The sequence below is a fragment of the Phocoena sinus genome, chromosome 16 (assembly GCF_008692025.1).
Source record: "Phocoena sinus isolate mPhoSin1 chromosome 16, mPhoSin1.pri, whole genome shotgun sequence".
In the NCBI taxonomy this organism is placed as follows: Eukaryota; Metazoa; Chordata; class Mammalia; order Artiodactyla; family Phocoenidae; genus Phocoena; species Phocoena sinus.
This window is the reverse complement of record NC_045778.1, coordinates 67,490,949-67,504,192: the sequence shown is the minus strand read 5'-3', so window position 1 is coordinate 67,504,192 and position 13,244 is coordinate 67,490,949. Positions and strand designations below refer to the sequence as shown.

The following is a 13,244-nucleotide window of genomic DNA, read 5'->3' as shown; positions in this document are numbered from 1 at the left end:
GAGCCTGCGCGTCCGGAGCACGCAACGGGAGAGGCCACAACAGTGAGAGGCCCGCATACCACAAAAAAAAAAAAAAAAAAGTACATCTGACTACCCCACTCCCTATTTAAAACTTCTCAGAGCCTCACTATCACTGTAGCAGGGGTTGTAAACCCAAATGCACTAGGGCCCAGGCAGATAACCTAGATGCGGGGAGCCAGTCTGTGGGCCAGAGCTGCCCAGCAGACGAAGCTGATTGGTGCCACAGGGAAATCCTCACCCAGTATTGTGAGATCGTATATATTTTTTTTTCCCAAGAAAAGTCAGAGATCTGGATTTCTGTGTTACCTCCTTTCTATTTTTAAGCATTGGCAAGCAATTCAAATTAAAAACAAACAAACAAAAAGCCTTTGTGGGACAAATAAAACACCTATAGGACATATTTAGCCCCCCGGCAGCCATCTGGTGAGCTTTCATTTACAGCAGCAGTTCTCAAACTTTTTGGTCTCAGGACCTTTTTCATTCTCAAAAATTGTTAAGGACACTAAAGAGCTTTTGTTATATATCTATTGACATTTGCCATATTTTCTAACTGAGAAAATCTTTGAATATTTATTATTTCACTTTAAAATAACAATAAATCCATTATATGTTAATAAAAATAACATGTTTTTTGGGAAAAACAATTAAATTTTCCAAAATAAAATAGGAAGTGGTATTTTTTTGGTATAAATCTCTAATATCTGACTTAACAGAAGACAGTTGGATTCTCACATCTACTTCTGCATTCAATCTGTTGAGATATGTTGCTTTGATTGAAGTATATGAAGAAAATTCAGCCTCAGATAAGTAGGTAGAAAAGGGTGGAGTATTTTAACATGTCTTTTAGATAATAGTGGATATTCCTTGATAATACATTAAAGCTTGATAGGTGCTAGTTCTTGAGAGGTTAGTTGCATGTGAGATCTGAAACTACATCAGTAAACTCTTTGTATTCTTTTGTATTTAAATCCATCAATCTATCTTGCTCTTTGAATGGACCTGGTACCCACATAGGGCATCAGGCATCGGTCATTTGGAAAATAGTAGTTTACAGCATTACACAGATTTTTTAAATGTTGACACATTTCATTATACAATATCTAAAAGCCACATTCATTCATATCACTACTGATTTTATAGGGAAAATCTTTAAATATTGGAAAGCTGTCAAGCTCATAGTTGTGGCTATAAATTTTCCAAATTCCAATTTTCACTTGAAAGCCTTATTTTTTCCACTGGCAACAAATACTCAGTTGTTTATATGAAGTAACAACCTGACTTTGTTCATTTTCGAGAAGACGTCCACTAAATACTGAGGTCTGAATAACCTTGGTTTTTCTGTTACATTACTCATTCTTTCATGTAAAAATAGCATTACATGAAAAAAGCTGGCTACACAGCTTTTGTTAGCTGACAACTCAAACAAGTGTTTTTCTTGAGATAAGCACTTTGGCAAGCTTTATGTGTACTTTCCACTTTGTCACACAGAATATTAAAAAGACATCTACTTTAAAAAAAAAAAGACATCTACTTGAGGGCTGAGATTTAATAAAAATAGCTTTTATTTCTTCATCAAGAAATTTTTATGTAAAACTGGGCTTTTTGTTGGTTTGGTTTTGTTTGAATTATGAGTGTGTAGCAGTGAAGAATATAGCACCTATTAATACAGTTTGGTGCCACTGTCTTGATTCCTGTTTAAGGTGCCAGCAGTTTTACCCACCGTTGCAAATGTCAACACCATGAAGAAGGCAAATAACATCTTCATATTATTATGAGAGTTGTCTGACTTTGTTGAACTCCAAGAAAAGGTCTTGGGGACTCAAGGAGGTATGCAGAGCATACTTTGAGAACCACTGATGTACGGGTTTAAGTCCAAGCTCCTTAGCTTATACGTAATATCAATAAAACCTTTTATATCTTGCTCTTACCTGCTTCTCCAGCTTCATTTCCACCCCTCCCGCCCCATTCACACTCAATACCAGCTAATACCAAATAGTTTGCACATCTTATGCTTCCATATCTTTCTACATGTCCCTCTGCCTAGAATATTCTTTCCCCCTATTTTTTGCCTAATTTCTTGTCCCTCAACACTTAGTTTAGCTGTCACTTCCTCCAAGGAACCTTCCTTGACTTTCCCTAGACTAGGTTAAGTACTTCTGTACCGTTTTCCTGTAGCACTTACTGCACATCTCTGTCACCTTTTAACACACAGTATTGCTGCAATCCCCCATCTTATCTGAGCGCTTCTCTTAAAGACCATGCCTTGGTTATTTTTGTAAGCTACTCTCATCCTTAGCACTTTTTCTTTCTTAATATTCTAGATCTCTGTTCTCTGAGGCTCTTAATTCATTTTGAAGACTCTGAAGCTTTTGCTTATAAAAAGGGAAAAGAAATTACCCTTTACTGTCTGGGTGGGGATGGACTTACATGTTGTCATGTTACAGCTTGACAATTTTAATTGAATTAACATCAACATCACTTTATAAGTAACTGCAAAAGCTTTTCCCTAAAATACTATCCCCAGATAATATTTCAAGGTATCATCTCTAGATAGCATAATATGTTGACATTAGATTAACAGTGTTTTTTTGCTAATGACCAAAGCTCTTTATAAAGTGCCATGCTAAATCTAGAAGTTATTTTAAAACTGGCACTCTGCTGCTCAGTAAAAATCAAATAAATGATTGTATTGATATTAAAATGTATCAAAATTACAGATTTTATTACACTGTAAGTATCAACTGGATTTGTACACTTATTGTAGGAATAAACGGTGTATCTTTATACCACTAGGTGTCAGTGGAAATTCAGAAATTCTAAGAAATTTCTTAGAAATTTCTATCAGAAATTCTAAGCCGGTTTCCCTTTAAGTAAAAGCTAACAATTTAAATGCCTAGAATGTAATTTATGAAACCTGAATATTTATATATATATACACATAAGATGTACATATAAATGCCTACATAAATAAGTATATAGACATATGTAATGGTATATAAAACTGAAAGATCTCTTACACATACCTGCTAGCTTTTAAAAAAAATAATTTTCATAGAATGATGACTCCCCCGTCACACCTTTCCTGGCCACTCATGCAGGTGTTGCTGCCACCCAGGATGCAGCCATTGCATTCTAGTGCACCCCACCTAACGGTTCCTTCCATCCTGAATAAACCCTTGTTTTCTCTTAAACCTCCTTATCAGTATGTCTTCTTTACACCTGGATTCCTTTGTTCTGCTGAACAAGCAAGAACATTGAGGACTTTTTCTACATGGAATAAAGTTACTAACTCCTTTAATAAATGTTTTTGAATGCTTAAATTTGGTCTTATTTAGGTGTATTCCTGAGTAACTCCTGTCAGACATTTTCTGGATGGTCTCATACAAGGTTGGTGTTGTGTGTCAAGTTCTTCCTATATTGTGATAAGTGTGTTTATTTCTCCTGTGTACTCTAACGTTACAACAAGGAGGAAGCATTTTTAGGTATGATACAAATTTGAGGAATAAACGTTCTCAATAGTATGTTACTAAAAGCCATTTAAGACAGATGTATCTGCCATCTTACATCTTTGTTACCCACAGGCTAAAGATCGAATTCAGTATTATCAACTAGATGAAGTCTTTGTTTTTCCTTATGATATGGGAAGTAGATGGAAGAACTTTAAACAGGTTTTTACGTGGTCAGGGGTCCCCAAAGGAGATGGACTGGATTGGCCAATAAGAGAAGGCTGTCACCCGTACAGCTTAACAGTGAGTATTTTTGTTCAGATAGTCTTGCCTTTTTGCCTCACCTTCTTCCCCTTAACTTCTCCTTAACTCCAATGGCATTTTATAATAAAATAAGTAATAAGAATTTTTTCAGTATATCAAATGAATCTAAATTAATTCTAAAGCACTCCTTGTATCATGTCCCTCCTTCTATTTAAATCATTCCTTATCTCTCCATACCTGTGAGATAAAGTCCTGATTCCTTAACTTAGTTTTATAAAATCTGGCCAAAAGCTACCTTTCACCTACATCCTAGCAGGAATCATCCTTTCCAATCAGCCTAGTCTACTCAGCGAATTCCTGGTACATTTCTGACACCTAACTCCTCCCCAACACTGTTTTTTCTATGTCATATGAGCTCCTGTTTATCAGAAATTATTCAGACCAGTTCCAGTGCCCTCTCTTCCATAAAGACTTACCTCCCCACTCTAGACTCAGCTGGATTTGGCACTTAATCATATACTAATGCATATTAGCACATGAGGTCTCATTTTTATTTAATTCTTGTATCTTATGTCTTTAACTTGGCAAGATTCTAGGCAGAGGTTATTTCCCCTACTATATCTAGTGTAGTAACATTTAATAAACTTGCTGAATAAGTGGAGAAAAGGAGTTGAAATGGTGAATTTTAATCAAGACTCATTGTTGGTGAATTTTGCAGTCTGTTTGCCCTCTCTCTAAAGAATCAGTGAGTCTCTGTATCCTCTTCACCTCAGGGATGAGCCCGGAAGCCCCCTGAGGGCAGAGAGCACATCTCCCTGATTCCTGGGCCACAGGGGGTGCTCTGTGAAGAAGGACATTGGAGAGGGAACACTGAGGAGGCCCCACTTCAGTACCAGTTTTTAGTCATAGGGCCTTCTTTCCATGCTTAAAAAAAAAAAAAGAAAGAAAGAAAAAAAAGGCGGCCTTTAAATTGTCAGCAATTTGAAATGTTGGAAAATTGGGAGTTTGTCATGTCACTGTGCTATAGTAAATGAGGAAAGCCTGTTTTTAAACATTGAGATAAGAGACTTCATTGTTTTTTTTTATATCTTCCAAACAGATAGAACAGTTGAAACAAAAAGCAGATAAAAGAGTCAGAAGTGTAAGTAATTCTTTTGCAATGATACTAATTTCTTTTTCTTTTGTCAGGCTCTGTACTTCTGTGTAGCTTTTAAAATTGTCTTTGAGTAAAAACCAACTGTTAGCTTTTATTAAATAATATTTCTTAATACATTTGTTGAAATTTAATGAATATTACTTTTGTTTTCATTTAAATAGTTTGTACTGGAGGTTTGGAGGGAATTTAGTCAATTTATATTGTCAAAAGATAATTATCCTCAATATAGTTCCCTAGTGTGAAACTTGTCCTTACAGTGATGCTGAATAATTCAATGGCCACTAGCTACATGTGGCTATTTAAATTTAAATTAATTTAAATAAAATTTAAGTCCCTTGGTTGCACCAGCCACATTAAAAGTGTTCAGTAGCTACATGTGTCTTGCGGCTATCACACTGGATACCACAAGTATAAAACATTTCTATCACTGCAGAAAGTTCTACTGGACAGCACTGCTTCTAAAATTTCATTCTTAGCCATGTGCTTGAAATGAAGGGTAAGAAAAAGCCTGAGAATTAGAAGCATCAATTAATTACCTTCTATAAAGGGTAGATAGGGAACCAGGAGGGAAAGACTTGCCTGATATTTTGGATCTACCTTTAACAGTTTACATTCAAACTTAAAAAACCTCAGGTATGGGTTAATGTTAAATTGTTCTGCTCACTGATGACAGGTTCAGTATAAAGTAATAGAAGATTATAGTGGTACCTGCTGTCCTTTGAATAGAGGAATCAAAACCTTCTTCACGAGCCCCTGCACTGAAGAGCCTCGGATAAGGCTACAGAAAGGGGAGTTCATTTTAGCCACAAGAGGCTTACGGTAAGTGACAGAAAGTAGGTTATTTCTTCTTGAATGACGAAATTGGCATCTAGCCAAAAAAAAAAATTAATTTTAATCTTTTAAATATTTCAGATACTGGTTGTATGGAGATAAAATTCTTGATGATTCCATTAAAGAAGGTATGAAAGTGGAAGGGGGTGTTTAAAGGACAAGACTGCCAGCAATAACTGCAAATTTTACAAGAATAACTTTTATAAACAGTTATTATTTCTCCATACACTTGTATTTATCGGGTCTTTGCAATGATTAGCAAACATCACACCCCATACTTAACTATGCGATAGGCACTTGTGGAAATGCTTCACTTGTGGTATTCAGGTCCCCAACAGCCCTCCGAGGTATTGGTGAGGGAACTGAAACGTGGAGAGGCTAAGCAACGTGCCCAAGGCCACGCTAAATGCAGATGGAGCCAAGACTCCAGCCCACGCAGTCTGGCTCTAGAGCCTATGACTAAGCTGCCATGCTATACGCGCCCCCGTTGAATGACTCGTCCTATTAAGTTATTATAAAAACTAATGAACTGAAACTGTGTCTTTGTTTTTTTATTTACTTTTAAGAATTGTTCCTTTTTAAAGTAAAGATTAACCCAGGATGCTCTTTTGAAAACACTGGGTTAATCATAAATTAACCCATGTGACAGCTTAGGCAAGCTTGATATAGAAGTGCACAAGTTAGAGAAAGTCTAAAAGGAAAATTCACAAAGGCTACAGGGAGATAGTCCCCCGGAACAGATGAAGTATGACAGAGCCATCCTCCTTCATGGTCACACACATGTACTTGAACACCAGGTTGCCCCCACTCCACTGGGGCTCTCCTGAGCCGCATGAGCTCCTTCCCCAGATGATGCAATTTGGGAAATATCTGTTTCCTAGCTTGTTAGGAACATTTTTTTTTAATTTTTATTTATTTATTTAACTTTAACCACATATTGTGCTTATAAAAGATGGTGGGGGGTGGTAAAGTCTAACTAAAAGCTTATTAATTGGAAGTAATAGAACTAATGGGTCTCACAAATGTCATTGTGGTATATCTGACTTTTTCATATCAGTTTCATTTTCTCCCTCAGATGTTTCAAGAATAAGAGGATGGTTCCCTAGAAACTGTGTAGAAAAGTGTCCCTGCGATGCTGAAACAGATCAAGCCCCAGAGGGCGAGAAGAAAAATAGATAGCCACTTTTGAAGTAAAATTACTCTAAGTCTGCTCCATTACTTGAAAATTGTACATATTACTAAAGAATTATGCAATGAGCCTACTCTGGTTAAGGTGTTCTTTTCCTCAAAGGTGCCCTAATGCCATGATCTAAATATTTTTATTATCATTTTGAAATGGAGAAGCCATTCTGCACATACCTTTGAACTCCTGCACCTCGATGCCACCGCTCCCTCTCCCCAAAAGGAAAAACACTTCACCCAAGTAAGTCGATTGCATTTTCTCTAGGATTTTTTTATGCACTGCACACGGTGGACCTCACCTGCAGATATAGTTCCCCCTTTGCCAGGAGCATCTGCATGTGATGCTTTTATCCTCTCTCCCCCTCTGCTGGAATTTCTTATGTAATATTCTAGATACTATAGAACTTAATTTGCAGATTCAATGTAAGCTCAGATTTTATTACCCGTCTTTTAATAATGAAGATTTTGTCAAATCAAATAAAGATCAATGGATGTTCTGTATAAATTATAGTTTTTACTCAAAGTATCTTTCTTTTTGCTGACGGAAAAGGATTGTCTTAGTTCCTTATGGAAAAACTGCTCTACTGCCTTGTGAAAAATAGACATCTTTAATCATGAGTCTTTAGACATACATATTTGCCTCAAATTACCCAATTAATGGCATATTGAGATCACAGGATTCTAGGAGACTTTTTTTTTTTTTTTTTGCAGTACGCGGGCCTCTCACTATTGTGGCCTCTCCCGTTGCGGAGCACAGTCTCCGGACGCGCAGGCCCAGCGGTCATGGCTCACAGGCCTAGCCGCTCCGCGGCATGTGGGATCTTCCCGGACCGGGGCACGAACCCGTGTCCCCTGCATCGGCAGGCGGACTCTTAACCGCTGCGCCACCAGGGAAGCCCTAGGAGACGTTTTTTTAATTGAAGTATAATTGGTTGACAGTGTTGAACAGGTGTACAGCAGTGATTCAGTCATATCTATATATCTATATATGTGTGTGTGTATAGATATTCAGTTATATATGTGTGTATATATATACACATATATTCTTTTTCAGATTCTTTTCCATTATAGGTTATTACAACATATTGAATAGAGTTCCCTGTGGTATACAGTAGGTTCTTGTTTATCTTTTTTTTTTTTTTTTTTCTTTTCAGTACGCGGGCCTCTCACTGCTGTGGCCTCTCTCGTTGCGGAGCACAGGCTCCGGACGCGCAGGCTCAGCGGCCATGGCTCACGGGCCCAGCCGCTCCACGGCATGTGGGATCTTCCCGGACCGGGGCACGAACCCGTGTCCCCTGCATTGGCAGGCAGACTCTCAACCACTGCGCCACCAGGGAAGCCCTATCTATTTTATATATAGTAGTGTGTATCTATTAATCCCAGATTCCTAATGTATCCTTCCTTGCTTCTTTCCCCTTTGGTAACCATAAATTTGTTTTCTATGTCTGTGAGTCTATTTCTGTTTTTTAAATAAGTTCATTTGTATCATTTTTTTAGATTCCACATATTAGTGATATCATATGATACTTATCTTTCTCTGTCTGACTTCACTTAGTATGATAATCTCTAGGTCCATCCATGTTGCTGCAAATGGCATTATTTCATTCTATTTTATGGCTGGGTAGTATTCCACTGCATTTATATACCACATCTTTATCCATTCATCTGTCCATGGACATTTAGGTTGCTTCCATGTCTTGGCTATTGTAAATAGTGGTTCCATGAACATTGGGGTGCATGTATCTTTCTGAATTAGTTTTTTCAGCTTTTCTGGATATATGCCCAGGAGTGGGATTGCTGGATCATATGGTAACTTAGTTTTAGTTTTTGAAGGAACTTCCATACTGTTCTCCATAGTGGCTGCACCAATTCCCACCAACAGTGCAGGAGGGTTCCCTTTTCTTCACACCCTCTCCTGCATTTATTTGTAGACTTTTTGATGATGGCCATTCTGACCTGTGTGAGGAAATCTCATTGTAGTTTTGATTTTCATTTCTCGAAAGTTAGCAATGTTGAGCATCTGTTCATGTGCCTATTGGCCATCTGTATGGAGAAATGTCTGTTTACGTCTTCTGCCCCTTTTTTGATTGGGTTGTTTATTTTTTTGATATTGAGCTGTATAAGCTGTTTCTGTATTTTGGAAATGAATCCCTTGTAGGTTGTATCCTTTGCAAATATTTTCTCCTATTTTGTAGGTTGCCTTTTTGTTTATGGTTTCCTTTGCTATGCAAAAGCTTCTAAGTGTAATTAGGTCCCACTTGTTTATTTTTGCTTTTCTTTCCATTACTCTAGGAGATGGATCCAAAAAGATATTGCTGTGATTTATGTCAGAGTGTTCTGCCTATGTTTTCCTCCAGGAGTTTTATAGTATCCAGTCCCACATTTAGGTCTTTAAACATTTTGAGTTTAATTTTGTATATGGTGTTTGAGAATGTTCTAATTTCATTCTTTTACATGTAGCTGTTCAGTTTTCCCAGCTCCAGTTATTGAAGAGACTGTCTTTTCTCCATTGTATATTCTCTCCTCCTTTGTCATAGATTAATTGACCATAAGCACATGAGTTTATTTCCGGGCTTTCTATCCTGTTCCATTGATCTATGTGTCTGTTTTTGTGGCAGTACCATGCTGTTTTGATTACTGTAGCTTTGTAGTATACAAAGCTATTTTTTGGGCTCTTCTAAACACATGGGTAGAATTATAGTAGTCACCTATTCCAGTAGTAATTCTTTCCAAGGCAGGGAACTTGAGCTTTGGGGGTCTGGCTTATAACAGTTAACAATAAGGGAAGGGCACTTGGGGATTCATCAATGAATGAAGCACAACTCTGCCTCATTCCAGTGAGGGGGTAGGGAGGTGGACAGACAGTAAAATATATGTCAGATGGAGTCATATATTATGAAGAAAGCAGGTGGGACAGTCTGATGGAGGTGACATTTAAAGTGGATGAGGGGACAGATCACATGTCTCTGGGAATATCTGCATTTTAGGCAGAACAACAGGCTGGAATGTGGCTGGCGTGTTTGAGGACAGGAAGGCAGCCATTGTGGTGCAGTTGGAATGAGTGAAGGGGGCGTGTGAGAGGAGGTCAGGGAGACAGTGGGAGTTAGATAGACATGGAGGCAAGTTAATTCCTGCCTGCCCTTCTGTTTCAAATATCCAAGAATAGATGTTTCCTCAGCTCTTCTGGGCTCAGGGAAAGACCATCCAGGAACATTCTCCTTAATTCCGGTGAGAGACCAGAAAGGAACACTGTTCGAGACTACTTGGATGATAAAGGAGAAAGAACATGAATTGTGCTCAGTTGGTGTTAGGGTTCGACTGGTATTTATTTTATTATTCACAGCTGTGGGATAAGAAGGCCTGGTCTTCAACGTAGCTATCAAACCTGGTGGCATTCTAGAATCACCTGGGGACCTTTTAAAAATCCTGATGCCCAGGCTGTACCCCTGACCATGTTAATCAGAATCCCTTAAGTGTCCACAGGCCTCAATATCTTTTTAAACTCCCAGGTAATTCTAGTGTGTAGCCAAGTGTGAGAGCCACTAGCTTACATGATTGTTAAGGGGTCCTGTCTGAGGCTGGTTCTCGTCACAGTCTGTGGGGAAACACACACCACAGCTTAAGCTATCTGCAGTGGTTTATTCTGAATGCTGAACATTTCCAAGTGGAAGCAGCACGTGTTGAAGGGGTGTAAGGTACAGCAGGAACTGAGTCAGGAGAGGAAAGATCAGTCAGTTCCTTCCCAGAAGGTAAGCCTGCTGTGCAGGCTTCATGCTTGCCCATAGGTCTTCATTCCCAGTTCAGGAGGTTGTTACTCAGTGCTTGCTTCATTTACTGGAAAAATGCACTTGACGTGAGTTTCAGCTCCTTCCCCCACAGCTTCCAGCTCAGCAGCAAACTGTCGGGAAGAGGTTCAGTTACCAGGTATACTGCAGAAAACACTTTCAGGACATACTTTTTGGACAAAATGTCATAGGCCCAGTTTTAAATTCTCCCAAGTCAGAGAAACTACAGGGTTTAGGAAATCCTGAGTGATCAAACTTTTCCCTTCTGGACACAAACTTCAGTGGACACAGAAGTACAAAGAAGAAATTTGTCTCACAGATATGATTAATTAATATGGTGATAGCTTAAAACTCAATTTTAGTGGTTTTGTGGAATGGTTAGAAAACATGAATTATAAACAGCTTTTCAGAACTTAAAGTCCTCTTAATTTGAACACTGGAAGGCCTAAATGTTGAGACTGCCAACAATTTAGGTTTACTAGAAAACATGAAAGAATTCCCAAAGGGTCACTTTGGCCCTTGAACTAGTTACACTTATAAAGGTTGGAGATCACAAGGAAGGAACAAAGATACAAATGGACCTTGAAGAAAGGTATCTTGATAGAAGTAGCCCTAAATGTCAGCAACATTTAAGATGGGAAGGACAAGAGTTATTTAGTTCAAGGCTAAGCTTCCACAGGGTAAGTTCTCTCACTTAATATTTTTAAAAAGCCCTGAAACTATGGTTTTATAATTTAGTAAGTAGCTACAACAACAGACAGGAGGAAAGAAAAAAAAATGAACATAAGATTAGTTTTTAATCCATAGTCCCACAAGGCAGGCTACCTCTGAGCCCCTCGCAGCCATAAGTACCTTAACCTACTCCTGGATTTTCTCGTACAGACTGTTGATTTGAGTCCGAAAGTATTTGGCAAGCTCTCCCCTCTTTGATTTCAAGGTTGGTGTCAAGAGCCCGTTTTCAATGGAAAATGGCTCTGGATGAAGATAGATGCGTTTGACCTGGGAGGGAAGATGCATGCATACGTGTTTAATAGTGATGTGGATGGTTCCGCAGAGCCCTCTAAATGCTATGTGAAGAACCTTAAAGACTATTTCCCCTTATAAAAGTGGCGTTGATGAAGTGGGAGGGTAAAGAGAAAGGCAACACGTGCCCATTCTCTCACACTAATAATTTGGGAAAGACATGAGTGGAGAAGGAGGAGGAATAATGAACAGCATGAAGGGGCTAGACAGGTAAATGCAAAGGTTACTGTCATTAATGGACTAATAGTACCTCTAAAATCAGTTCCTTGGAAACTACTTTAAAATTTTAAACCCCATTATAAATGCGAACTTTAAAACTTTATGACATGAGAGACCAGGTATAACATGAGTAGTACGTACCTGTTCGAAGGATTTAAGGCCACCTTCTGTCCCAGTTTTCTGCAAGTCTTGTAAAATGCTTTCCCTTATAACCTAGGAATATAAAACAGCTCAGAGCATGGCTGTTGAAAAAGAGCCTAAAGGAAAGGCTGAGCACGAACCAATTCAAAATGCCTGCTAAGCTCATCAGGATAAAAGCAGGATATGGGGGTATGTGCCAGCACATGTGATACCTAAATGATGCTCAAAGAAAAGAAGTCATGGGAAGAAAAAACAAATCTAACTGGTAGCAGGGGTTTTCTCTGGATGGCATTATTTAATTCCTCATTTTCAAGTTATTTTTTCCACAATGCACATGCTACTATAAAAAGAATAGGGATTTTGGTTGTTGTTTTTAAACTCCCCATCCTCTCTTCCAGTCTAATAAAAGCAGTCAGTCCATGCCCAGCAAGGGCCTGTTCTTCCAGAGAGGAGGCTCTAGGCAGCTGTGGGTGCCCAAGCTGGGGAGGCCTCCCCTTCCCACGACGGGCCGATGGGTGGGCATAGGCTTTTCTGAGTGAGACTTACTTGGTTTTGGCACAGTTCTTCAAACGAGCCCTTCACCCCAAGTTTGGCTGCAAATGAGGGAAGCACATCTGGGTCAGGAACCACCACTCCCACCAGGAATGACTGGAAAGGAAACAGGCATGTGAACTAGCGCAGCACTGCCCCCCAGTGGGGAAAGAAAGCGTTACCTCAGAATGCATGATTGTACCCAAGCCCTGAAATTCAGTGCTGGCGTCCTACAGTTTTCTCACCATATATTTCAAACCCTCATGGAACTCTGATCCCATTTTCCCACTCAACATTTCTACAAAAATGTTCTATTCAAACATGAATAGAAGTGGAGCTCAACATTAAGCTTAAAGCATCTCTGGCCTGTCCATGTCAATCCTCCCCCACTCCCAAGAAGCTAAGTTTAAGTGCAGTATATATAAGACAGTTTGTGCCAGAAGAACTCCTATTGTAGTGGAAACGAAGTGCACCATGGGGCTCTTCTAATGAATGGCTACCCTTTAGTATAACTGTTTTAACAGTTCTACTGACTTGTTTACAGAGTCTATCATAGTTTCAAAGAATTTTTTTTTTCATTTATAGTGCCTTATTTGAGGTTTGGAGTGTGGCTTCATTTCTTTAGTTTTATAAGCTGAGATCTTC

General features: G+C 38.8%; 2 protein-coding genes across 9 annotated transcripts in view; one reads left to right on the top strand and one right to left on the bottom strand.

The window, feature by feature from the left end:
• Positions 1 to 13,244, top strand: part of ZDHHC6 (zinc finger DHHC-type palmitoyltransferase 6) — a 29,011-nt gene that overhangs the window by 7,428 nt on the left and 8,339 nt on the right. For 3 of the 7 annotated variants that reach the window (XM_032607926.1, XM_032607928.1, XM_032607929.1), the window contains 5 exons: positions 3,603 to 3,770; positions 4,831 to 4,872; positions 5,561 to 5,706; positions 5,800 to 5,846; positions 6,794 to 7,410. In XM_032607926.1, the coding sequence (XP_032463817.1) occupies positions 3,603 to 3,770; positions 4,831 to 4,872; positions 5,561 to 5,706; positions 5,800 to 5,846; positions 6,794 to 6,897 (507 nt within the window). In that variant the 3' untranslated portion in view covers positions 6,898 to 7,410. Of the gene's footprint in view, positions 1 to 1,721; positions 3,771 to 4,830; positions 4,873 to 5,560; positions 5,707 to 5,799; positions 5,847 to 6,775; positions 7,411 to 8,054; positions 8,351 to 13,244 lie in introns of those variants that run through there. The other 4 variants (XR_004346145.1, XR_004346144.1, XR_004346146.1 and 1 more) reach the window with 4 other exon arrangements.
• The window catches only part of ACSL5 (acyl-CoA synthetase long chain family member 5), a 48,829-nt gene continuing 46,104 nt past the window's right edge, over positions 10,520 to 13,244 (bottom strand). For both annotated transcript variants that reach the window (XM_032607925.1, XM_032607923.1), the window contains 4 exons: positions 12,615 to 12,716; positions 12,069 to 12,140; positions 11,538 to 11,684; positions 10,520 to 10,798 (listed from right to left, as the gene is read on the bottom strand). In XM_032607925.1, coding sequence (XP_032463816.1) covers positions 11,544 to 11,684; positions 12,069 to 12,140; positions 12,615 to 12,716 — 315 coding nt within the window. In that variant the 3' untranslated portion in view covers positions 10,520 to 10,798; positions 11,538 to 11,543. The remainder of the gene's footprint in view (positions 10,799 to 11,537; positions 11,685 to 12,068; positions 12,141 to 12,614; positions 12,717 to 13,244) is intronic.